General features: G+C 45.0%; 2 protein-coding genes across 5 annotated transcripts; one reads left to right on the top strand and one right to left on the bottom strand.

Moving 5' to 3' along the window:
* The first annotated feature begins 8,412 nt into the window (after positions 1-8,412).
* On the top strand, positions 8,413-23,282 carry LOC105693984 (photoreceptor-specific nuclear receptor-like). 4 transcript variants are annotated; one of them, XM_048657449.1, is made up of 8 exons: positions 8,413-9,316; positions 9,665-9,866; positions 12,993-13,371; positions 16,125-16,228; positions 17,920-18,073; positions 21,334-21,467; positions 21,567-22,064; positions 22,166-23,282. In XM_048657449.1, the coding sequence occupies exons 2-8, from the start codon at positions 9,743-9,745 to the stop codon at positions 22,402-22,404; spliced, it is 1,632 nt and encodes a 543-aa protein (XP_048513406.1). In that variant the 5' UTR covers positions 8,413-9,316; positions 9,665-9,742; the 3' UTR covers positions 22,405-23,282. The 4 variants fall into 4 exon arrangements, with proteins under 4 accessions (XP_048513406.1, XP_048513407.1, XP_048513408.1 ...); XM_048657450.1 differs by having other exon boundaries at positions 8,433-9,316; positions 21,352-21,467; XM_048657451.1 differs by having other exon boundaries at positions 8,437-9,316; positions 17,959-18,073.
* LOC125501450 (centrosomal protein of 78 kDa) lies at positions 18,083-21,327 on the bottom strand. Its single transcript, XM_048657448.1, has one exon. It carries the CDS (start codon positions 20,803-20,805, stop codon positions 18,781-18,783), a length of 2,025 nt encoding a protein of 674 aa, XP_048513405.1. The 5' UTR covers positions 20,806-21,327; the 3' UTR covers positions 18,083-18,780.
* Positions 23,283-24,937: the final 1,655 nt, after the last annotated feature.

Genomic DNA, 24,937 nt, shown 5'->3' with positions numbered 1-24,937 from the left:
TGTAAATAGAAAAAACAATTGTCAATTACACATTATAAATCTGGACAGATAAATAATCAACGATTTATGAATATAGCGGTATCATTATAAACACAAAATGGACGTCACAAAGATTAGTGTATAATACTAAGCAAAAAGAGAAAAGTGAACTGCGTTGTTGGAATATCTGTAAAGAGAAACAAAAATTGTCGATTCGAATGTAGATCATTGAATCTGAAACAGAAGAACAAGTAATGATTTATCATCGCACAACGATATAATTGGCACAAAAAAGAAATCGAGAAATATCAGGATTATAAACAGTGAGATCATGAAATACTGCATCTCTGTGAACAGATAAAAATTACAATTTTAAATACCGACGATGCAACCTGGAACAGAGAAAAAAATATGATCATTGCAACAATATCGAGTAACGAATGAATGTAAAAAAAAAAGCAAAAGAGGAACAAGAAAAATAGGATTCATCAGTCGGTGTCGACTATCAGACCTGATGGGTACCTGAAACATAAATTGAATATAAGTTACGAATTTCTATGGGTCGTAAATAGAACACTCTGGATATACAGGAAACCATACAACCTTCTGGTTTAAAAATTTCAATGAATAGGATAATCGAAGTGTTGTTTTTTAACTGGCTTTTGGGGATATGAAAATTATTTCAAAGCTTAACAAAGTGGATAACTTCCATCATTCCATATTTTTTATCCATCATTTGAATAATATTTCGCCATTCTGAATAAAATTAAATACAAAATGTACAATGCAAGATCCTGGAACATAAGGAAAACGATATTAGTAGCCGGAGACAGCCTGTGAATAACATCTGATTAGTACGAGAAGATGAGATGAGCTGACTATGAGAGATGAGATCTGAAAACTGCAAAAAAAAAAAGAAATGGCAGATGCAAACAGTTTATTTGTGATCGATAAATGTAGAGTTGGCAAAACCAAACATTGCATTTTAATCAATTACGAATAAACTATCCGCTCTGTTCAGCAATCCCTTGAATTTTGATTTCTGAAATCAGAAAGCAGACTGGATCTATTAGTAGCCAGAGACAGCCTGCAATAAAAATCTGATTAGTACGAGAAACTGAGAGCTGAAAACTGCAAAAAAAAAAAGAAATGGCAGATGCAAACAGTTTATTTGTGATCGATAAATGTAGAGTTGGCAAAACCAAACATTGCATTTTAATCAATTACGAATAAACTATCCGCTCTGTTCAGCAATCCCTTGAATTTTGATTTCTGAAATCAGAAAGCAGACTGGATCTATTAGTAGCCAGAGACAGCCTGCAATAAAAATCTGATTAGTACGAGAAACTGAGAGCTGAAAACTGCAAAAAAAAAAAGAAATGGCAGATGCAAACAGTTTATTTGTGATCGATAAATGTAGAGTTGGCAAAACCAAACATTGCATTTTAATCAATTACGAATAAACTGTTCGCTCTGTTCAGCAATCCCAGAAATTTTGATTTCTGAAATCAGAAAGCAGACTAAATCTATTAGTAGCCAGAGACAGCCTGCAATAAAAATCTGATTAGTACGAGAAACTGAGAGCTGAAAACTGCAAAAAAAAAAAAAAATGACAGATGCAAACAGTTTATTTGTGATCGATAAATGTAGAGTTGGAAAAATCAAACACTGCATTTTAATCAATTACGAATAAACTATTCGCTCTGTTCAGCAATCCCTTGAATTTGGATTTCTGAAATCAGAAAGCAGACTAAATCTATTAGTAGCCAGAGACAGCCTGTGAACAACATCTGATTAGTACGAGAAGATGAAATGAGATGAGAGATGAGCTGAAAACTGCAAAAAAAAAAAATGGCAGATGCAAATAGTTTATTTGTGATCGATAAATGTAGAGTTGGAAAAACCAAACACTGCACTTTAATCAATTACAAATAAACTGTTCGCTCTGTTCAGCAATCCCTTGATTTTTGATTTCTGAAATCAGAAAGCAGACTAAATCTATTAGTATCCAGAGACAGCCTGCAATAAAAATCTGATTAGTACGAGTCTTAGAACTAATCTAGGAGCTGAAAAAAAAAAAATTGATTAGCATTAAGAACTAAGGGTCTTAAAAACTAAGAATCTGAAAAGTAAAATTTTTGATTAGCGTCTTAAAAATAATCACGTGAAAGTCAAGCCCCAGGCACAAGAAGGTGCGTAGAACTTGCTCTCTTACAATTGTCGGTTTTTGGTTTAAAACGCATGAAGCGTTAGGCAGAGTATGATTTAAATACCAAGTCCGTGCGCCGGTGCAGCAACGGAACTTGGTTTATCTTATTGCTAGATTCTTTAATTTCCTGAAAGAAAATCTCTCAATACATGTTCCCACCACCAACATCAGAGAATTGTTAAAGCGCCTTGCAAGATGGCAAGTCACGCTGAATGGTTTGTTTTAAAAAATCCTTAAGACCCATAAGGACGACACACAACATGTACATAAAACACAAACAGATCGTGCGATTCCTCGTCTTCGCGCTTTATTTGCCCGCGCGAGCAGCGTCGACTCGGAACGAGCCGATCAGAATCAAATAAATGCAATTTTCAATCGCATTTATCGATTCGAATCGGCGTGGGTGAAGGGGTAGGGAAAAGGGTAACATGTCATATAAATTCATGGCGTGGCGGTCGGCGGTCCTCTTCGACGCGACGTCTTCGAGCTCAACGTCCGCCTCACTTCCATGCACCACGGCTGGTACGGAGAGCGAAGCGAACGTGTCTTGCTCATTTCAAGTGACCACAAAAATTGAAGAAAACAGGAGAAACGATTGAATTTAATTTGTTTAGTCGGGGTGGGTGAATTATTTGAAGGCGAAGGATCCATCAGATCCCAGCATAGGGATCTGATAGATCGCCCGCAAAAAATGATCGGTGAATCGATCGGTCACTTGAAATTGCTGTGGATAGAAAAGTTGCGCTACCGGATTCTCGCGTACCCCGTTCGCAAAAGCCCTCGCCCCACCCAACGGTTAAAACTATTGTTCGCATACACACTGCTCATAAATGCCCTCGCGATGCATGAATTTACCTATACCTGCCTTTCACCTATAATTATCCAAGAAATGATTTTACTGACGAAAACCCCAATTCATACTTGCGCCGGCGCACCGATAATTTCGTCTCACTCACATCTCACATTCATTGCCGTGGTATCTCGTTCAAAAAGCTTACTGTTGACCTGTTGTGTGTGTAGAAATATAAAGGCTGCCCATGCCCCGGCCGAAGCCGTGATTTATTTAAATTTTGAGAAAAGGTGTGTTTGTTATTTGGCCGAAATTTAAAAAACATCAATGATCTTTAAATGAATTTACCAAATTTACTCTTGAGTAAATATAATCAGTAAGAAAATGAGATTAATTAATCTCATATAATATTTATTAAGCTAGAAAAAGTTAAGGGCTGAAAATTGTGTGTAAGGGAAGAAAATTCCTGAAACGATTAGACATCCTGTTATAATTCTAGTGAATTTACTTATCGGTACCTAAAGACGGGTTAAAGTTTGATCAAAATTGAGTTGAAAGAATTGAAATTTTAAACGTGCAAATAGATAAGCAAATATAGAGATCAAATTCAAAATTGATTCAGCTGATGGCTGATCATTAAATTGAGACTAAATGAATTCTGACTTTTCGCGGAAGCTATCCAAGTCAATTCCTGATGTACCTGAAAAAGCTCAATCTATGGTAACGACCATCATTCGCACGACAAAATTTTATTACCGATCGGTGATCGACGCAAACGAGATCGGTCACCGAAAATTGTGGAAAATTTATAAAACGCGAGAGTCGATTGAACGACGGTCCTTACCGCTGCCTATGAGCTGCACACTCTTGCACATAAATTTATCAAAGATGTGACTTATTTGAACAGTTCATATATGCTGAACTAATGGTTGACCGATTACTCAAATAACTGATTAATTAATTAACAAGGTGACCAAATCATTAATTGATTTCTTCACCGATCTCACGGTTGATGAATTAATAATTGACCGACTGCCTAATTCATTGATCTTTTGACTGATCAATTCCAATGAAGAGTTTTATATGTTTGACGCTACAAGGTGCAGGTGCGCTATGCTCAACGACAACAGACCCTACAATTACCTGGTCTAATAAAATTGCAATACAGGGTACCGCCACGCCATGTAACAAAGAGGGAGGTGGGATGTTGAAAAATTAAAAAATACAACGACTCCAACGCCAGTGTACACCATCGCGTGAGCTGGCAAAGGAATCGAGGAACTTTAACTTCGCTCACCATCGTTGCCGGTACCAAGACCGGACCTGAGCCGGTTCCCAAGCTCAGGGGTCTTGGATTTTACCCGGAAGTCTCAGCCTCCCTGATGGCTAAAGCTGTGTAGTAGGTTGAGAAGTTCTCTGCCTCCCTGATGACTATAGATGTGTAGAAATGTTGAGAAGAGATGAGATGAGGAGTTAAGACGATGAGATGCTCCCACGAAGATCGGTGCTGTAAAATTAACGACAAAAAAAATTTGTTATTGATGAAGAGCCAGAAAATTTTTATCAGAGCAATGAATAGTGTGTGTTAAAAATTGTAATTACCGAAGTTCATCACTTTAATCGCGTTGAATGTAGTCGATGGTCATCTGGCAGAGGTGGGTTCAATGCCAGGGGTGAGGTTTGCCTGTAACAAATTAAAAAACATTTTATGTAATTTATTTCAAAAGCAAAGATCGAATGCATTGAGATATTGATACGAATAAAATAATCATTTATTATTATCATTTTGCAATTATAATTCTATTGGTTCAATTCAATTACTATGATCATTTAACTCTTATTAACATGATTATTTATTTATTTATTAATGATAATTATTTAATTTCAAACTCACCATTTTTGTTTTATTCCCCAAAACTGAGATCCGATTAAAAGTCACTTTCGGATCGTCGTTTGAATGGTATGTAAGCAAGTAGCATGGGCTGGATAAGCTCCCAACATCAGTCGTAGTTGCTCTGAATTCTGTAATTCAGAATAAACTCAAATAAATATAATTTATCAAAGTCTGATTGAAAATAGGATGAAAGTGTAGTGTAATGAGATTATATTCGCGATAGATTCACACCCTGATATTCCAAATGCGAAGTATACCAGTCGAAAAACAATCGTCTGACCTCTACTCGACATCCAATACAAAAGAACTCCCGAATAACAAGATCACTGCCCGCGCGCAGTAGTCAGAAAATTTCTAACTGAGAATGGGACGAAATTCGTAGTGTAATAGAATAATATTCACGATAAAATCACGCGCTGATATTCCAAATGCGAAGTATACTAGTCGAAAAACAATCGTCTGACCTCTACTCGACATCCCATACAAGAGAGCCCCCGAATACCAAGATCACTGCCGCGCAGTAGTCGGAAAATTTCCAGGCAACGATTTAAAAGAAAAGAATTACTCTAAGGCATAACCGAATCAAAAATGCGACGTAGTAAAATTAAACGTAATTATAAAAATCACAGTACTCACCATATTCGACTAGAACAGGTAGAAATCTGGCACGCAGTTAGAGTCGATCGTTCCGAAGAAGAGACCTCTTGGCTTGCACTGACTTTAGTTTATTGTAAAATAATTTTCAATGTTATTAATTAAGTAATTAGTCAGATCCAAATTGGATAGAGTGATCGAATAATTAATTGAGTTGATTATTGCAGAGTAATGAGCACGATATAATTCGCCACGATTAAATTATTAGGAATTACGCAGATCCGAACCAACTCGTTCGGAATCTGGAGAGCGAATGATACCTCATGAGACTTAGGTGTCCACTACGCCGCAAACGGCGTGGCGTCTTCCGGGTACTATGGGTTTTTGGGGGTGGGGAATTCGGAATACGTTACTCATACGTCATGGTTTTCAAGTGGAATAATACCTATAACTGTCGCTATCGATGCTCATCGGTTATAACTCTGAAATAACGAAATTTAAATAATTCTCGAATGTATGAGCCTTGGTAACTCAGTTCCAGGATTTTTTCGTTTTCCCCAAAAAATGTGCGAAGACTATAGTCTTTTGTATTTCCCAAAATCAAAAAATGGACGTTTTTTCATAGTTTTTCGGGATGCAATTATTTTTTAAAGTACGACTGTTGCTTATTGCTGTTCAAATGTAGAGCGGATTAGACGGGAGAGCGACAAAATGTGAGGCAGGACATGAGTAAAGATTCAAAAAGTCTATTCCCAAAAAACGTTAAGATTGGAATTTCCATTTTCGAATATCGTTTCACAGCAACTCTTTGTTTTTTCAGAATATGTTGACAAAACTAACAATAAGTCTAGATCATTTTGCCATTTCTGCAAAGTGGAAAACCCACATTGAAACATTTCAACTTTCTTCGTTAATTTTTCCGAAAATAAAATGCTTTATCTTCTCAATTACAGCTATCAATCATCATCAGACAGTGTTAATTCCTACAGCGCATCATTGTGATCTGATTTTCGTAAAAAAACCTGATAATATAATTGTAAAAACTAATGTAAAAATGCACCCCTTAAATTCGATAAAAATCCGAAAATATTGATCTTAGGGTGGAAATAGCGTAAACCAAAATTACGGGAAACACAATTTCTCTGCCTTATCGTTTCTCGCCACTTTTCCCAGATGAAAAAAAAAATCTAAAAATTCTGCCCAACCTGTTGAAGACTCCAATGGACGAAATAAGTCGGTGACGCCGTGTACCGGGACAATCGCAGACCATGAGATGCAGCCTTCGGATGGAGGGTGGCGTTCCGCGATAGGAACAAAAATTTATTGGAACATCCTTCGGTCGTTCAATTACGATACGCTGCTCGGTTATCCTTCCGGGTACTCAGATGCTGCGTGATCTCCGGTCGGATTCGAGCTTTTGCTCGTATACCGACTCGCAGTACGGATTCATCGATTTTTGTCGGGCCGGACGAGACAACGTCCCTTGCGTCAACGTGACGAATAAGCAGCTGAGGATAACCGCAGGACTTTCAGTTCCAACTGTAGTTGCGTGTCGTCGACGTATTCCGAGAGCTTTTTACTTACTGAGCGCGAAAAAACGTTGAATGGACGTTGATACGATTCACACTGTGAAATCCTACGTTCGACATCCACGTCGAGCTATCAACTATCTGCGATGAAAAATAAAATCTCGATAAAACTCTCAATCGTATTCTTCTTCCGAAGGACCTACGCGATTATTTTTTTCAGATCCGTTCCGATTACACGTAGATAGATTTTTTGAATCTCCATAAATATTGTCGATCTGCGTGGGGGATGAAAAATTTTTTTTTCGAAAATTCTTTCACGCTTTCCCAGTTTACAATTGAGATTCATGAACTCGAAGTGGATATCGTCTTTATTTAGGACTCGTAACGATCATCGGGGTAAATTATAAACGCGGCCGACCGAGGCAAATGTTGTCATTGTGAATTCATGCATATCGGCAGATAATTATAGGCGACAGGTATCAATTGTGAGACTCACAATTCACCGTTCCGTTAAATTATTTCAAGGATTACTTCACCCCACGCAATCATCTACACACAGGCTAGAGAATATACACAGATTTGGCTCTCATTCGAAAAGAAAGGATCCCGTTTAATTATGTACGTGGACATTTAAGACCATGGAACAATTATCCAGAATATCCGACCGCATCGCCCATTATCTCAACCATCCATCGTTTCTATAGATTCCAATTTTTTTACCCCCCCCACCCCAATTTTATATCAATCCTTCATTCTCCGCCCGTTTTCGTGAATTCGTCGGCGGCAACTGACACCGAGATTCACCCTTATAAAGGTACCAAGAATGGGTGAGTTCAGGGTTCTGAAGTTCCAGGAGTCGCCCGGGTCTTCCAATTTCTATACGTGCAGATCGTTGTATATATGTGTAAGGTATATGTACGTCGTCTATACATATCGTCGGTCGCGAGGTGGTGCAGTCATAGCAGCTGGCGAAACGCCGGGTCAGAGGGTAATCCTATTGGCGGAGTGTAGCGTCGCGACGCCTTCTCCTCATTGGTTAGCCGCTATCAAATGGGGCGTGGCGCTATGAGATACCCAAAGTTGTGGAGGGGTTTTACCACCCCCGCATCCGACGATCCCTTGCCAGAGCTCGAGGAACCAGCATGGCGGAGATCCTTTTCCCATTTTGTGCAGGACTCGTTCCGTAGACTTTTCTATTTTTCCATTTCTAACATCATTTACTTTTTATCTTCTCCGATTTTTTTTCGTACCTACGTGTAGTATGGATAGGCTGTCAAAACGTGCGGTCGAAAAATAAGCACAGCTAATGAAAAGCCGCTACCCTCGGGCAACGACGTATCATTGGTACCCAGAGGTCAAAAGTTCACGACCCATGAATCGAGGCCTACCAAAGTGAACGACGATGAACGCAATATCGGTGGAGCTGGGGAACGTAGATTAACGTTGGTCTGAGACCGCTACAAAAAGTTTCTAAAAAATAAAAGGTTCTTCGACATCCTTCGTATCTCGATGAAATTTTGCGAGAGTAATCATCCCCTGAAAGAATCCTCGCTGAATTATAAAGGCGAAGAAGGTGACTTGGGGACGTGTGGGTTTTAATCGAACACGATCGTCAATGTTTCTTGAATTATTCTTTCGCGCGATGATCGCGTTGACGGGAAAATTCCGAGTACGTTGTACATTTGAGGATCACCCTATGAGGGTACAGCGTGGAAAGCTATAGGTGCTTTCGATCCTCCGAATCCCTCGACCCTCCGATCCACCGACCCCTTCCGTCGTTCATCCACCGGGCAACGATCAACAATTATTGCCCGGCCATATCAGCGAGAGGAAGTCGAGGTGGAGGGAGGCTACTACCCCTGGACCGAGCCCCAGTTTCTGTGTCCCCCAGAACCGCGAAACCGTGCGGAGCGCAGGCGTCGAGACGCCCGCCGACGCCACATCAAACGTAGCCGCTATAGGTTAAATCCTCGGATCCGTTTTTCTTGTTTTTCCCACAGTGGCACCTGATCCCGCCTTCAAAAGTAGACCCGGACCAATCCGCGGTACACGTCGCCCTCAGTTTCTCCGATACATCTCTCGGCGTTCGTCTACCATCATAACTGACCCTCAGTCGGCGTTCGTTATCAGATCAGAAAGACACCGACGTCGGTAGACCGTCCTCGTCCTTGCGGTGTCGATTGGTTGTTTTTTTTTTTTTCTTTTTTCCACTCATTTTTGACCCCGGATTTTCGACCGTTGAAAAAAGTGCGACACCGTGAATTCAAAAATCAGTGCGACTCGGACTCGTTCCCGCTGCAGCTAAGGCCAAAAAATTTCGAGTAAGTTCTCCAGTCGATCGGTGATTCAAAAATAAATTACACACCTTTTTTTTTTGGAAGAAAAAAAAGCTTTCGAAATTAGTCGAATCTTTCACGAATTAATTACAGCTGATTTGTGAATCGTGCTTCGGTAACACGTATACCTGTACGTTCGATAGACCGGTGTGCCAAGGTCTACCGATTGACGGACCAAATTTAATTACACTCGTTGATTTTTCACTATAACGTCGGAATAATCCCCCTCCCCCGACACCGGTCTGGTCAATCACATTACACATCGCCCGCTAATCCTGGATTTAATAAATTGCATGTGTCAATTATTTCTAATATCGTGAAACTGTTCAACAGAGAGACTCTAAGCTAATCGAGAGAAGCGCAGTAGTAATATCGGAGTGCGGTCCGACCGCGGGACGTACGTGATAAGCCATGCAAAACGGACCGACGGCCGTCGGGAGTGCCGGAGATCATCTCCGTCAGGTACAACAACTCCATCACGGCAGCAGCCCCGAACATCCACGGAGTCCAGGGAGTCCGTTGAGCTTGCGACGAGGTCAGCATTGAAAAAAATTTCTCTGTCGATATACGAAATGGTTGTCCGTTTTTTGCGTTTTGATTTTTGACATCAACGTAGCGTCGGAACGTGGAAACGATTCGATCTGTTTGAAAAGAAACATTGAAAGAGATACGACGCCGGTTACCGAGCGAATGAAAAAAAACATATAAATTTTGTACGAAATTTTTTTCAAATATAATGATAATTGGAAATTTGCTTAACTAGCTTGTTCACAAACATATTACCGTATACATATGGTTGGGTTGCGCCACGTGTCGTCACGCGAGGCATAATTTATTGTACATTACATATTTTACCAAGTGGTGATCTCACAATCACGTATACCCGCACCACACAACTCAAATCCAATACGTAACACGTTGACGAAAAACTTCAGGGATTATTATAGAATAACTGTAATATCATTGCCTGTACTTGGACGTCGGTGTGTACCGCATACGTGTATACGTACCCGCGTACGTACACGCGATCATTGTATATCAAAGACCTCAATAGAAAAGTACATATGACATATGTACACACGTATCGCCCGAATGGAACACCTGCTGCTTTCCGAATTTGGCAAAAAAAAAAAAATAATTTTCAAACGCCTCGGAGATACCGGTGTTACGCGAGGCACCAACTCGAGTTGAATTCGCGCGATAATTCCCCGTGCAGATTTAGGTCATCGAATGTTAGAGAACGTTGACTAAAAGCCGTCGCGAAAATTGATTCGTATCGCGTGACTTTTATTAATCGAAATTCGCGATTCGGGGACCGAGAGGAGAGAGAGCCAAGGGTCAACCGAACCCCATTGAATAAATAGGATTCTGATCGTCCCGAGCTCCGTTTCTATGTCTATCTCCTCGTCGTTGACTTTGCGAAGTATAAAAAGTAAGTGATTTCGATGAAACGCTTCTACAAAATGATATTAAAACGAATCAAGGGACGATTTTCCCGCCTCCGATACGCGAGACGCACTTGTACCATTATCTAAAGACCGGCGGCGGCGGCGGCGGGTGATTTCGAGTCGAACTTTAAAAGGAGTCAGCCTGCAGGACTCACATCTGGTTTAAGAGTAAGCGTTAAATTTCATTAGCATATCAATAGTGGTGGTGGCTTGTGTGCGCCCGAAAGCCTCGACGCGTACAGGAAAGAGAGAGTAGGGGGGGGGGCAAGCCATTTTAGATGTATAGACGCCACCTGCGACCCCGAATTTTCTCTTTTTTTATTTTTTCTCCTCCTCCTTCGCACGACCAGGATTCAACACGCATGCGAGGAACAGAAATTATCGGAGTACCAGGCGTATGTCTGATTCGGATGTCGCGAGACTCGAGACAAATTAAACACAAAGAAAACGCGATGCGGGTAATTGAATTCGGCGAGGTATCGGAGTCTTGTAATTTTCTTTCCACCCCTTGAATAATACGTACACCGTATCGCGAATACAATCCCATCAAATCGCAGTTCAATCAGCAGCGGGTCTAATAAACTCTGGTGTATATAGTTGGAACGGCTATGTGAGCAGCCCGCCAATTCAGAAGTCTCGAAATAATTCGAATAATTTCAGAGCGAGGGTCGCGCCCCGCAACGGTACGCTTCTATATATATACCTATGCAGATATGTACAGTTATCCATAATCTACATATTCATGGAGGGAGAGAGCCTTACTTGTATATATCTATGCGTATCGTGCACTCCTTGAGGTTTTTCGAAGAGCCCATTTCGCGATGTAAATATTGTTTGCCCGCGCGGAGAGAAAGTAAAAAAAATTATGTACAAGTGTCGGGAAATCCTGGTGAGCTTTCGGGGATCAAAAAAGAAATGATAAAACGAAAGAAGAATCTCCGGAGTCCCGTCGTTTATCCCCGGAGGAGCGCGACGAGATCACCCTTGTAATTGCGATGCATCGCTCCACTTTTTCTCCCATCGATTTTCTTCTTCTTCTTCTTAAAAAAAAAAAATAATCCAAACGCAACGCATACAATTCCGATTGAAATTCTTCGGAATACGCGGTACTACGTAACGACCATATTAGTCAAAGTGCGGAAGGCTAACCGTGCCGGGGTAGGTTTAGGGGGGGGGGGGGGGGGGTGGGAAGAGGAGTAGTAGGGGTTAATATTTATGTGTATCAAATAAATGCAATTAATTCTTATGCAATTGGTGTTCGGGGGCGCGAAAAACCCCCTCGCTTCTTTTCTCAGTTCTCGCACCCCACTTTGGCCGTACATACACCACTGTACGCTGTACGCGTTACACGATAGACTCCTTATAATGCAATCAACCGGGGGAAAGGGGAGGCAGGGGGTAGGGTGTTCGCCAGGTCCTGTGTACGCTCGCTCCCGCTCTTCAATGGGGTTCGCTAACGCCGAGGACGTCGCTGAACGAGCACGAGAAAGAGATTTGGGGATTACCCGCCAAAAGGGGGCACCGCGGCAGACTGATCGGGTCAGCGGAAATGAATTGCTTCGCGAGAGTGGTCTTAACTGATTAACTTGATTGACGCGGAAGAAAGAAAGGAAGAGAGGAGAAAAAGAGAGAGAGAGAAAAAAAAATAAAACTACACCGATAAGGGAAAACGAAAGAGAGGATAGACAAAAATATCGCTTGTATTACGTCGGTTGGTCGAGAACCGGAGGAAAATCTTTCCTCGCGCGATATAAAAAATAATCACTGCCGCGTTGATCGTTGTATCGAAATTTTCTAACCGTCTCCGTACCACGCTGTCTTTCGAATTGTTTACGCAACTGTTGTACCCGCTACCGTTTCAATTCTTCGCATTTGTAATTATATTTCTCAACAATTCTAACAAACGGCAGCAGGAATCGAAGGTCTACCGACTGTTTGCTCATCGCCGCGATCACCGTGTTCGCGCCGTGTATAATTGGCAGCACACTTTTTTCACGACGATACGAGCGTCTGCAATTCTTGAGCACACATTAAATTACATAAATATGTAATTCCGGCACGTGTCGAACGATCGGCAGAGTCATAATAACCGACTATCGTTGCGTAACAATCGGCGCGGGCGATATTGAAAAAAAAAAAAAAAAAAAAAGGAGATGAAAACGAAGAAGTGCGGATATTTTCCTCCTCTCTATTTTCGCAAATTGCGTTTCCAGATTCCGCCGACAGCAGCGTAATTTCACCGGGACTCCCGGAGCGCTACAGTCCTCTGGGTGCAACGGGATCGGCGTCCAGCCTGGACCCGTACAACACGAATCGCGGCGTTCAGGACTGTCCGTTGCCACTTTGCCGAGGAATGCCTACGGAATTCGCACCGCCGAGATCACCGTATCTGACGACACTCGGCAACGGTCATCCCCATCTCATGGGGCAGGTGCAACAACAACCCCAACACGGAAGCAAACCACCTCGGACACTGGGCTTGATTTGCGTCGTGTGCGGCGACACGAGCTCCGGTAAACACTACGGGATATTGGCCTGCAACGGGTGCAGCGGTTTCTTCAAGCGAAGCGTACGACGGAAGTTGATATACCGGTAAGAAATTCGTCTAATCTCATTTTTACCCGGGTATCGTTGAGAAAATTGAAAACTAATTCGCGCCAGATCAGACAGACCTGGCGAAATTTGTGTCCGGCTCGCTTTACCCCCGTAGGGGGTAGGTTTGCAACGGTACGTTGCCGCGTATGGGGTGGTCGGTATAAACCGGAGCCATGTGGCCCTAGAGTCGAGTGGGATCATCCTAATACCGGCAACAATGGTGCTCATCTCTGTCCCGGTATCATATCGAATCCCGTGTATATAACTTACACCGTATAGGCAAACTCGAAACACTGCGGGACACGTAGCGGCAACCCGTCCCCGGGGAACCGCCATCCATCTCCATCGAATCCCTTTCAACCGTCGATTCGATCGTCCGCCTATACGGTCGCACACATTCCGCACCTCCGTGTACGAGACGTTGAAAATATTCGCGTGTACGTACGTGAGATCCGGAGAACGTCGAAGACTCGACGGAACAACGGTGTGCACCACTTGATACACCAGACCTTCGACCCTATGCGCTCGGTGTAGCTGAAAAAAAAAAGAAAAAAAGGGAAAAGGAAGAGAACGGGATGAAATAAAACTAGCTGTTTGAAAAATGAATATTTTCTACACTGGCCAGGCGCGTGACCGGAAAACGAATCGCGGGGGATGAAGGATTCGGCGTCTTTCAGCCGCGCGGAGAGCGTCCTTATTCTTGCATTTGACGTCCCTGGGGAGAATTCATGCGCTCGAAGTGCACGGACCCACCTCATCGAGCATCTGGTATCGGATGCGCGAATGTAGATTTCGGAGGCGCTACGAGCGACAGATTTTTGCGCTGGATATTATTCAGCTCTTCGGTTTTTACGTAGGCGACGCGGTCAGATGGCTTCGTAACGTCGCGTGGTGAAGAGTCCGTGGGTATTATTGCGTTACGGTTCGTTGCCGCGGTAAAGATTTAAGGACTGAAGAGCCTTCGCACAGATAACCAATTACCGGGACGTTTGAGGGTGCACCGGATACCGTGTAACGTCCTACCGTACGCGCCCATTCGAACGACAGATGCGTCCCGACGCTACGCGACGCTCACCCATCGTATCCAGTGGTGGGTACCCTGGTCCGGATTACCCGCCAAACTATCCGGCGCACCCGGGAAATATTCGCAGCGTCGTACCACCTATAGGATCGAAATAATCGCTTCGCGGCATCAGCTGTGCGAGGCTCGTCCGAGGACGTCGAGGACGTCAAGCGGTACGATTCGGGATTCGTAAAATGTGGAAGAATTATGGAATGATCGAATTAACGCCGACGATTATTGTTAACGTATGGGGCGATTGATCGCGCTACATACGCAACACGATGTATTTATACGGAGAGAAGTAGTAGGAAGCAAAGAAAGGCACGTGCATTGTGTTTTTCGTATGGGCGGACTCGGCAAACAATGAGCACGCCTCGGCGAAATAGAATACAGGGAGAGTCGTACGGGATGGAATGGAACGGAATGGAATCGAATGGGATGGGACGGTCTGGAACGAAAGCGGAACAAGGAGATGCGTAAATAAATGTATGATGTGGTTCTGAAGGGTAGTTGACGGTAGGTGGTTTTCAACCAGATTCGTAGACGTGAACGTGAGGTCTGCACGGCACTGTGCGCGCGTACGTTAGCGCGCGCGGAAGAGGAAAAGGGATCCCCCCCGCTGGGGTGTGAACGCAAATCAATTTGCCGGCCCCATGCCAGGACGCCACGAGTACTCCGTGGAAAAAAAGCTACGTTCCTGGCAATCCGCCTCGGGACAAGATATACCCCCGGCGTGAATCACGCGGCTCCTCGCTACTTTGCGAGTGACGTTCGCCGAAATCTCCCTAATGAGGAGCCCCGAAAATCAATCGATCGGACGATTTCACCCCCTTTCGCTGCGTGCGCGCATAATTATCGAAAAATCATCCCTGCGACGGGGGAGGAAAGAAAAAACGAGAGATGAAAACGAAGGAATTCCATCGACGTCGCGATTTCTATGGGTGGAATTAACGCGCTCCGGATTTTACTCTGGTATTGTTCGAGGACCTGGACAAGGGTTCGCGAGTTCCCCTGTCCGGGGTTAAAGAAACCCCCCGAACCCCCCGACCGTGCTCCGGGATAAATAGGTTAGCCCAACAACGAGAGTAATGAAATTTAACGCCAATTCTTCCGCACGGTTCACCGAGTGTCAGGACGACTCGTCGTCGTTTGTCAGCGGCGCGCACAACCGATAATTTCAGCGGCGAATCGGACTCCCGAAGACTTTTACGTCGGTGGAATAACGTAGCTCGTTTTTTCGATCACTCCATAAAATAATTACACGATAACTTTCATCGTTTCGCGTAAACTGTCGCTAAATATTCCGTACGTACCGTGTTGTACGACTTTGAACAATTACGTGCGATTGTCATAATCGCCCCTCCGTTCTTTGGTTGGAAAATTTCATTCTATACTTTCACGCATTCCAGCTAGTTTCAATTGATAATAATCAAGTTGGATTCGACTGACTTATTTACGTCGTATCGGTATATTTGAAAATAATTATCACATATTATACACTCATTACACCCGCGGAGCACAGCTGTTTTAATACCGACACACCTGAATTAGATTTTTACGCAGTGATCCGATGACTGGTTATAAAAATAATTCAACTGACTGATGACAATTGATTTTCTCCATTTTTCCTTCTCCTTTTTTTTTAAAGAAAAAAAAAATATCTTTTTTGTTTTATATTCGTGTTCAGATGCCAGGCGAACACCGGAAGTTGCATAGTCGACAAAGCGCACAGAAATCAGTGTCAAGCTTGCCGTCTCAAGAAATGCATACAAAAAGGGATGAACAAAGACGGTAAGTGGAGGACGCATGTAACCATTTTGGTGTCGGATCGAAAAATCGTTATTCTCCCATCGGAAATGATTTTTCGATCGCACGAAATATATGTTTGTTTTTTTTTTCAGCATGCGACTCGTTTCATTATTCAGACAAGCCCCGGCGAAAAAAGGCTCCGAGATTGTCTCCCGGTTCGCATTTTCTTTTTCGTTTCTTCGTTTCGATCTTTCTATTTTATTTTATCCATCTCCTTCGCCGTCTCGTGTCTCCCCTCGTCGGTCGGTCTTCACCCTTCGTTTCATTCCGCGCTATACCTCCGGCGAATGGCGGTAACTTTTTTATTGCCGAAGTTGGGTATCGGGAGGAGAAATTGGATTCGGGCCCCTTAAGTCTCCGGTAAGAAGGTGAATCGTTGGGTGAATTGGGAAATCGGGAAATCGGGCAAAGAGTAGAATTGGCGACACGCCGAATCACCACCGCGCCTCTGTTCGCGCGCCTACGTGTTTCGCGCTCGACTCGAAAATTTCGAACGAAAAGGAGCGAGAGGAATAAGGTATTTTCGAAAAATCGAACTCGAGCGCGGAATACACGGTCTCGGGTAAATCGGTCGAGTGCGAAATTTCGTTCGTTCGTCTGTTCGGAAATCGGGTCTCTCTGCGTCAGTTCGTTACATCTCGTGTGTAACGACTGCTAAAACCATTAGGGAAGCGCAACAATTTATATTAGTCACGACCGCGGGTCGACCACGAGTTTGGTCAATAATACGTGGCCTAGCGCCGACGCGCGTACGTATATCGGCTATTGCCGTGCAAGTTGAATTTCGCGTCACCCTTTTGCAGCGTTGAAAAATCCACTCGTTAGCGTTGGTCGCGTGTCTCGTTGCCCGAAGGGTTAATTGGAGGAAACAAACTTTACGGGAGAAAACTCCGCGGGGCGTCCCTCGCTCGCCCCGTAACGCTCCTGTGACAAACAGCTCATGCAAATCAGCGGCGTTTATCTCTCGTGCGAAAAGAATTGTGCTACGCGTACAAGCGGAGAGGAGAAAAAAAAAAAAAAAAAGAAAGGGAAACGGAAAGAATTTAACCGTGTCGAAAATAAAAGGAAGAAAGAAAAAATCTCCGCGGTTATTTTTATCATTTTAAGGGTTGTAGGGGGTGAAAAAGGCTCGCGCATACCGCGGAACCGACTTTCGTCGTGTAACGTGTCGCTGATTGCGCGGTTATTGCGATTATTTTCGGGCAATAGGAAAAACTAAGTGAAGGACGGCAATGTTCTAATTTCGAATAGAAGAGACGCGTTATTCAACTAGATCGATCAATCGATTAATCTTCCCGATTCGGCGGCGATGCCAGTAGCAGCTGCTCGCGCAAAATTCGGCGGTTTCGGCGCTCGAGGCAACTTGAATAGAGAATTATGTTTCATTGTTCGAAATTATTGCCTCTGATTTCCGATACGCAACAAAGGGCTGTCCAGGGTGGCAGGAATTTCGGTATCCATATCGCAACCCACGTTACATACCCTCAGAGATGTATAAACGAGGTCAAACTTTGTTCGAATGATTTGAAAATTCGCGCATAGCCAATCCCCCCCCCCGGTAATTCAATCGCGTACCGCTTCTGTCCATGAGTGTTTTATGAATGAAATTTCGTTTCGTTTTATCTAATAATAATCGCAAGGGTAATCGCATCTCTGTCGTCTCTCTATTCCAGTAATTATTGACAATAACGTCAGTAATACGCTTGTTGCAGCCGTACAGAATGAAAGACAACCCCGTAATACGGCGACCATAAGACCGGAGGCTTTGGTTGAAATGGAGCAGGACCGAGCGCTTCGAGAAGCCGCGGTTGCCGTCGGAGTTTTTGGGTGAGTCTGTTGCCATTTTCCATATATATAGATTACGGTTTTTTCTTCACCGCCAGCCATCGATTGCGCGAATTATATGGTACCGCGGAGCGTGTGCGACATCGATCGCGTTCACGTCACGGACGAGGTGACGCAGTATCATATAGACATTGGATATCATCTTTGATCCTATCGCGCGACAGTGTCCACCGCGCCTACGTCGTATAGTTGAACGTGTGATCGAAGGTAACTTGCGCGACTTGATCATTTTACGCGTTAGTCGTTAAAAATTACCTTTGAACGTTGCCGTGTTGACGGTACGACCGGGGCTAACGTTGTGTGGCCCGTTGAACTGGAAATAATCGAAACCCAATGTCGTCAAATGTGTAAACCTCGAGGCGAGGCACAGAAGATTCTCTTGGCAAACACCGCTTCTGCCTCACGCTATAATTATTATCTTGAAAAACAACAGCATTTATTATTTGCTTAACAAAGAATCGGTAAAGTGTTTGTAAAAACTAGTTGAACGTAGATAATGATTATCGAGTCATCGATATTTTCATCACTCGAGTTTGCATGAACCCCCCGCTGAACGCCGACTGTTATTCAAACATTTCAAGAAAAACCTGCTGTCCCTTGAACCGCGCGTCAACCGTCGATATTGTTAGCATATTGTTCATTCGTATTTTCTTCATTGTTTTTTTTTCCCCCTCTTTTCCAACACTTTTCTAACCGACGTGGGATCCGATCGTTAAAATCGGTCCGTCCCTCAATATCTGGGCGAATATCGCCCGCGCTCTCTGACCCGGTGAATCGAACAGTTTGCGGTCCTCGATTCTTCCCGATATTTCGCGAGTCGGCGACGTTACGTCCGTACTGTCGCCGATGTTTCTTTCGACGCGAACGACCGGCGTGCCGGGTGCCCTCGTCGTCGTCGTCGTGCGGATGTCGGCTTCCGACTTTGCGGATTTTCTCACTACCCCCCCGGTGCCGAAACTCTCCCGCTGTAACGCAGATGCGGCGTCGGGCATTCCGTTCAGTCTGGAATGACTCTCGGATTTCGATTTGCGGATGAGATGAGCCAGGTGACGTTTTATCGTTTCCCTCGCAGCTATTTCGTCGCCGGCGTTCCCGTTGCGGAGTGCGCTCGGATTCCGCGTTACGCTGTCGAGCATGCCTAACAGCCGGTCGAAGGTATCGCAAATTTCGTCGACCGACTGTTGACTTATCAGAATGTATCCACGGGTCTCTTTCTCCTTAGATTTCAACGCCGCCTCGAGTTCGGCGAGATTCTCGTTCACCGATCTCAATTTCGCTTCGGCCGTTTCGCGACGCACTTTCTCTTCCGCCAGTAGACGATCGCCGCGTTTATTTTCCTCCAAAAGTTGATCCTGCCGCATTTTCGCCTCGTTTAATCGCGAGACCAATTCTTCGATCTTCGGATCGCAGGGCGGAATCTCGTCGGCGACGTTTTCCTCGTCGTCGTGACCCGCGACGTCCTCGATTTTCGCTCGGAGATCGACGTGCAATGAAATCCTCGGCGGATTCTCCGCGACTTCGGGGTCTTCGATGGCGTTCGAAATCTTCGCCAAGTCGAGCGGTCGCGGAATCGTCTTGACGTCCATCCGACGTTCTCTGTGGGAGATCGCGGTCGACGCTCTCCGGGGTCCGACTTGACGACAGGGTCTTTTCGGCTGTCTGCCGAGCGCGCTTCTCGACCTCGCCAGGGTCGTTTTAGCGGCGAATCCTCGATTTTCGTCGGCGTTCGTCGAGGCGGGTTTACTTTTTTGCGGTAGGCACATCCAGCGGTATTCGGAAGTGGCGGGGTCGACTCTGGATTCCAATTTACCGATTATCTCGTCGACGAGTTCGCTCCGGATCGCAGGGTTGAGACGGACGTCGACGACGTTCAGAGTCTGGTTGGCGCCGAGGAGGTCTAAAAATTGACAAGCTGTCTTGTCGGTGAGACCGCAGTTGTGGAGATCGAGCGCTTTCAACCAGAGACTGTCTCGCACGGCTTCGATTATTTCCCCGGCAGCGAAATCGCCCAATTGCGGATTACCGTTGAGCGTCAAGCGACGAAGACCCGGCATGGCTTCGAAGTCCGGCTCCCGATATCGCAGGGAGTCCTTCCACGTTTCGTGGTACAGCTCCAATTTCTGTCTGGACAAAGCGGCGGCCAACGCCGGTCCGCATCTGAACGTCAGATCGCACTGACTCAAGTTGAGGGACTTTATGCTCTTGACACCCGCGACGGTGCGGCAAATCATCTCGCAGCTAGCGTCGCCGATCCGGCATCTTTGGAGGGAAAAATTTTTCAGCGTACCAGTGGCGGCCAGACCGACGCAGAGGACCGCCAAGCAGTCGGGCGGCAATGGGATCCCTTCGAGTTCGAGGGAAGTCAGAACCGGCGAATTTCTCACGCATTGCGAAACGCTGTGCGACAACCACTCGAGCAAAAACCTCGTGAGGACGACCGGAGCCTTTCCGATCGCCCTCGCTTTATCCTCGGAGTTGACTTCTTCGAGAGGTTTTCTGCACTGGTACCTGCTTCTTATACCGATCGATCTGAGCGTTTGATCGAGCGAGAGGGACTGGAGAATCGGTCCCCAGTCATCCATCTTCACGCGATCCGTGGTAAAGTCCAAACTGTGCGGTAGGGTCACGCTGATAATGGGAAGCGGTCGGAACCGCTGTTGTTTGCAGAGATCCATGTAGCACGAGGCGAACGTTTGGCTCGTTGGCACCCCCATTTTGATCGTTGACTCTCGTTTCCAAGGCGGAGGCTTCTTCCGGTACCCTACACGACGCACACAGAATCCAATTCATTCGATATCGGAATTCCCGAATTATTTTCCACGTATCTCGGGAGCGAAGGGATGAGAATAATTAACGTACTACGTCGCTCATCCGATCTGACAGCTTACCCGAATCACCTCTGACCCCGGTAGCTCGTTTATTTCCCGAAGGTTGCATCAATTGCGACCGGTAATACTTAAAAGTCGGGTGTAAAGGTATTTGATTTTCCGAAATTTGAACTGACGTTACGGTTACATTTGTAAAGAAATCGCCACACCTTTTTTACATCAAAAAAAGGCAAATTGAAACGGTATATCGTGCGACGACGCGAAACGCCCAATTATGCGACGCGATAAAAAAGAACCGTGAAATAACAAGCGAGGCTCGAGGCTGGTATTATTTTCGGCCGATACGTTCACTCCGCGAAACCCCGTCGCAACGATTCGGTTATTCGATATTACGACTTTGTCAGTAAAGAAAAGTTTCACCAATTCTTTCAGACCACCCGTATCCCTGGCGATGGCCAGGTACACGGCGCCCCTACCACTCCCGTCAATCGCACCGACCCCCAATTCGACGAGCGCCTCGACGCCACCCCGTCAAGAACCCGAGGACGGTGAGTACCCTTCGACTCTCCCTATCCATCGATACGAGAAATTTCTAGCCGATTTCCGGAGCTCTCTATATCGTGCGAAAATTGTTGAATCCCCGAAAGGCAACGGTTCCGAGGACAGTATCGACGTAACGAACGAGGAACCGGTCGTACCGCAGCGCAGCGGATGCGCCCAGTTACCGCCCGTACTTCCAGCCCTCTATTCGCCGGCGACAGCCGAAACCGTCTACGAGACCAGCGCCAGGTTACTCTTCATGGCCGTCAAATGGGCGAAAAATCTCCCCTCGTTCGGCAGTCTGCCTTTTCGCGATCAGGTGATACTCCTGGAGGAGGCGTGGTCGGAATTATTTCTTCTGAACGCCGTGCAGTGGTGTCTACCCCTGGAATCGTCGCCGCTTTTCAGCACGGCCGAATTGACAGCCCTCACGATCTCGCAACCGCTTCAGTCTCACCCCGGGCTACATTATCCCGGTGTCGGGAAGTCGAATCAAGTGGCCGCCGACGTGAGGCATCTTCACGACACCCTCCACAGATACAAAGCGATGATGGTCGATCCCGCGGAATTCGCTTGCATGAAAGCCGTCGTTTTGTTCAGACCAGGTGAGGAACAGATCTGGTTCACCCTTCGTTTTTTATTCGCCAGCGAAAGCCGTGCAATAGTGGCTCATTCTTTCTTCCTATCTTCTGATAATTTTCAACAGAAACCCGAGGCCTGAAGGACCCCAGTCAGATCGAAAATCTTCAGGATCAGGCTCAGGTGATGCTCGGACAGCACGCGAGAGGTCAACACCCCGGGAATCCGGCACGTTTCGGAAGACTTCTTCTCCTTCTGCCGCTTCTCAGAGTCGTGCCGGCGACGAGGGTCGAACTAGTTTATTTCCACAAGACCATCGGCAACACCCCGATGGAAAAAGTACTCTGCGACATGTACAAGAATTGAATACGCAATGTTTATGTAAAATAAAAATTTTTCACAGTGATACCCGCTCGCGATAATCGAACTTTTTGCGTGCAACGCAAACTTGTCCTGCAGCTGTTTTTTTTTTTTTTTTTACAATCTTCGCCCTCTGAACGAGAAAAGGTGTCAAATATTTTCACGGGCTAATTTTTAAGGGCTGTACAAACAATAAGCGGGATTATAAATATTCGCGTACGACGGGCCGATCTGTGCAGCGTTTTAAATCCGATTATATAATATCGATATAAAATAGGTATGTGTATAATAATAGTTGGAAGTATTCGACTAAACGAGTCTAACGTGTTGGCTTACTTCTGAACTATAATAACGAGATTTATATTATATATTAAAGTATAAAAATGGCATCTAATCTACAAGGAATTAACAATTAACTATATCGGAGGTATTCATGTATTTGTTTATAACTATTTATTCCACATCATTCGCTCCTGTATTATTATATGATAATATATAATGAACATTAATTAGTCTTAATTAAATGAATATTAATATATTTACAAAGATTGTATCTACGTACCGCGGGGGTGCGCTTATGGTGTATCATATACGACTACGTGATCATTTTCAAAAGTATAATTAGAAGAAGAAAAAAAAATTAAAATCCGATAGCGACGATGGGAATATGATCGAGAACGCAAACGCGCACCCCCCCAGATTTCGTGTTGTGATATTGTTATCGTAAAACCATGTAATATGTATAGCTATGGGTGACAAATATCGTGTCACCCTACAGTGTCTTTTCCTTGTAATAAAAAAAAAAAAAGAAAAAAACCAACAAAAAGAAAAATCAACAAAAAAAATTATCGAAAAGAAGAATTCGAAATATATACAAGTGTAAAAGATATACAACAAGTATCTGGAATCGAATCATTGACCACGTTTATTGTTTTTTTCAACTCGTCTCACCCTCGGAATTATCAATTCCTGAATTCCATGGAAATCTCGGAAGCTGGAAATCGATAGGTAAGAAATGTCGAATGTAACGCGTCACGTTTGCGAACGTAATACGTAAACGCGACAATTGTTACGCGTTATTACATTACCATTATAATCTGCGACCCATTAGCGTATGAGAGGTAAGGGGGGTGAAGGGGACATGGAAGTTCGGCGGCGGGTGCGGGTGCGGGGCGCATCAACCTCTAATGTCGCGTCAACTAATGCACCGATTCTATATTTATCGCTATGTAATCCCTGACGGTTTCCTCCACCCCTCCGGAGCGGAGCAGCGAGCAACGCGTTGCAGGGTGGGCGCCGGCGTAGCTGGCAAAATGCCGCGTTCCCCTGGGCACAGGCAACGGCGTATAAATTACACTTTGGGCTGAGCGAGATTTAAGGGCTGCTTAACTTGTCAAAGTAGGAAGTTAAACGGTACGCGTACCGCCGACCTCCGGCCCCCGCACCCTCGTCGACAAACACCCGCCGAGGTAAACAGCGGATTCACCCCCACGCATCGACGAATATCAAAAAGGAAAATAATTACCTCGACGTTGACTTTTTCCGAAAATCGGGATTTTTCGGAATTTTCAACGTCGCTTGTTCTCCCTCTCCCCCCCGTACCTACGACGAGAGTTTTTCTCGTGGGCGATTCGAATCCGGCGAATTCACCTGTGGCGTAAGAAATTAGGAGGGTTGATCAAAAGATTGATGTGGCAGTTGGAAATTTGTTGGGTTGTAGCGATAAAAGTATGCGTTTCCACGGTTGTGTGTATAGGTATATATACTCCGGGTTATCGCGGGATATATAGGGTTTGGCGTCCGTGGCGGCGTCGGGATCGCGGGGTGTTCACGGGGCTAGTCGCGAATACGCAGGGGTGGGAACTCGGATATCGACTGGCGACAACCAGGGCGGGGTTTCTGCTCTTGCCGCCCTTGGTTTCTACCAACGTTTCTCCTCTGCGTCCGCGAACAAAACGCCGCGCCTCCCTACCCCCCGACAAATTCTACTGCAACGCGCCAGCAGAACTCCAGAACCGAAACTCCCGTCGAAGCGTGACCAAGCAATGGCGCCGGGACCTGTTGTATTCCCCGTTCCAAAGGCTAGAGTACGTACGGAGTGTACGCTGTATACACGTACACGTGCGCACCTGTGTCAATGTCTACTACCCCGCTATCTGTATCTGTATACACGAGCGACAAAAGCTCAGGGAAATGCCCGTGCACCTTCCTCCGTTTTCCATCGTCTAAAATTTCATCCCTCCATCCCGGATGAAAACTGGGAGTAAAAGCACCAACACCGACGGCACCGACGCCAACGCCACGACTACCAGCCCTCAGCCTCCATTTATTTTATTACATTATCATACCGAAGAGGCGCTCGATAAGGAGGGCAACCCTCTCTCTTTCTCTTTCTCTCTCTTCATCCCTCGGCAGACGCGTAGGTTCTCAACTTGTAAATCCACGCGTCCGATCGTATCGAGTGACGACGATACAATTTCGCGAGTTTTAACGCGCGGAAGATCGAATTATCATTCCGTCGCACCCGAGAAAAACTAGA

This window comes from Athalia rosae, chromosome 6 (genome assembly GCF_917208135.1).
Source record: "Athalia rosae chromosome 6, iyAthRosa1.1, whole genome shotgun sequence".
In the NCBI taxonomy this organism is placed as follows: Eukaryota; Metazoa; Arthropoda; class Insecta; order Hymenoptera; family Athaliidae; genus Athalia; species Athalia rosae.
This window is presented reverse-complemented; position numbering and strand designations above follow the sequence as displayed.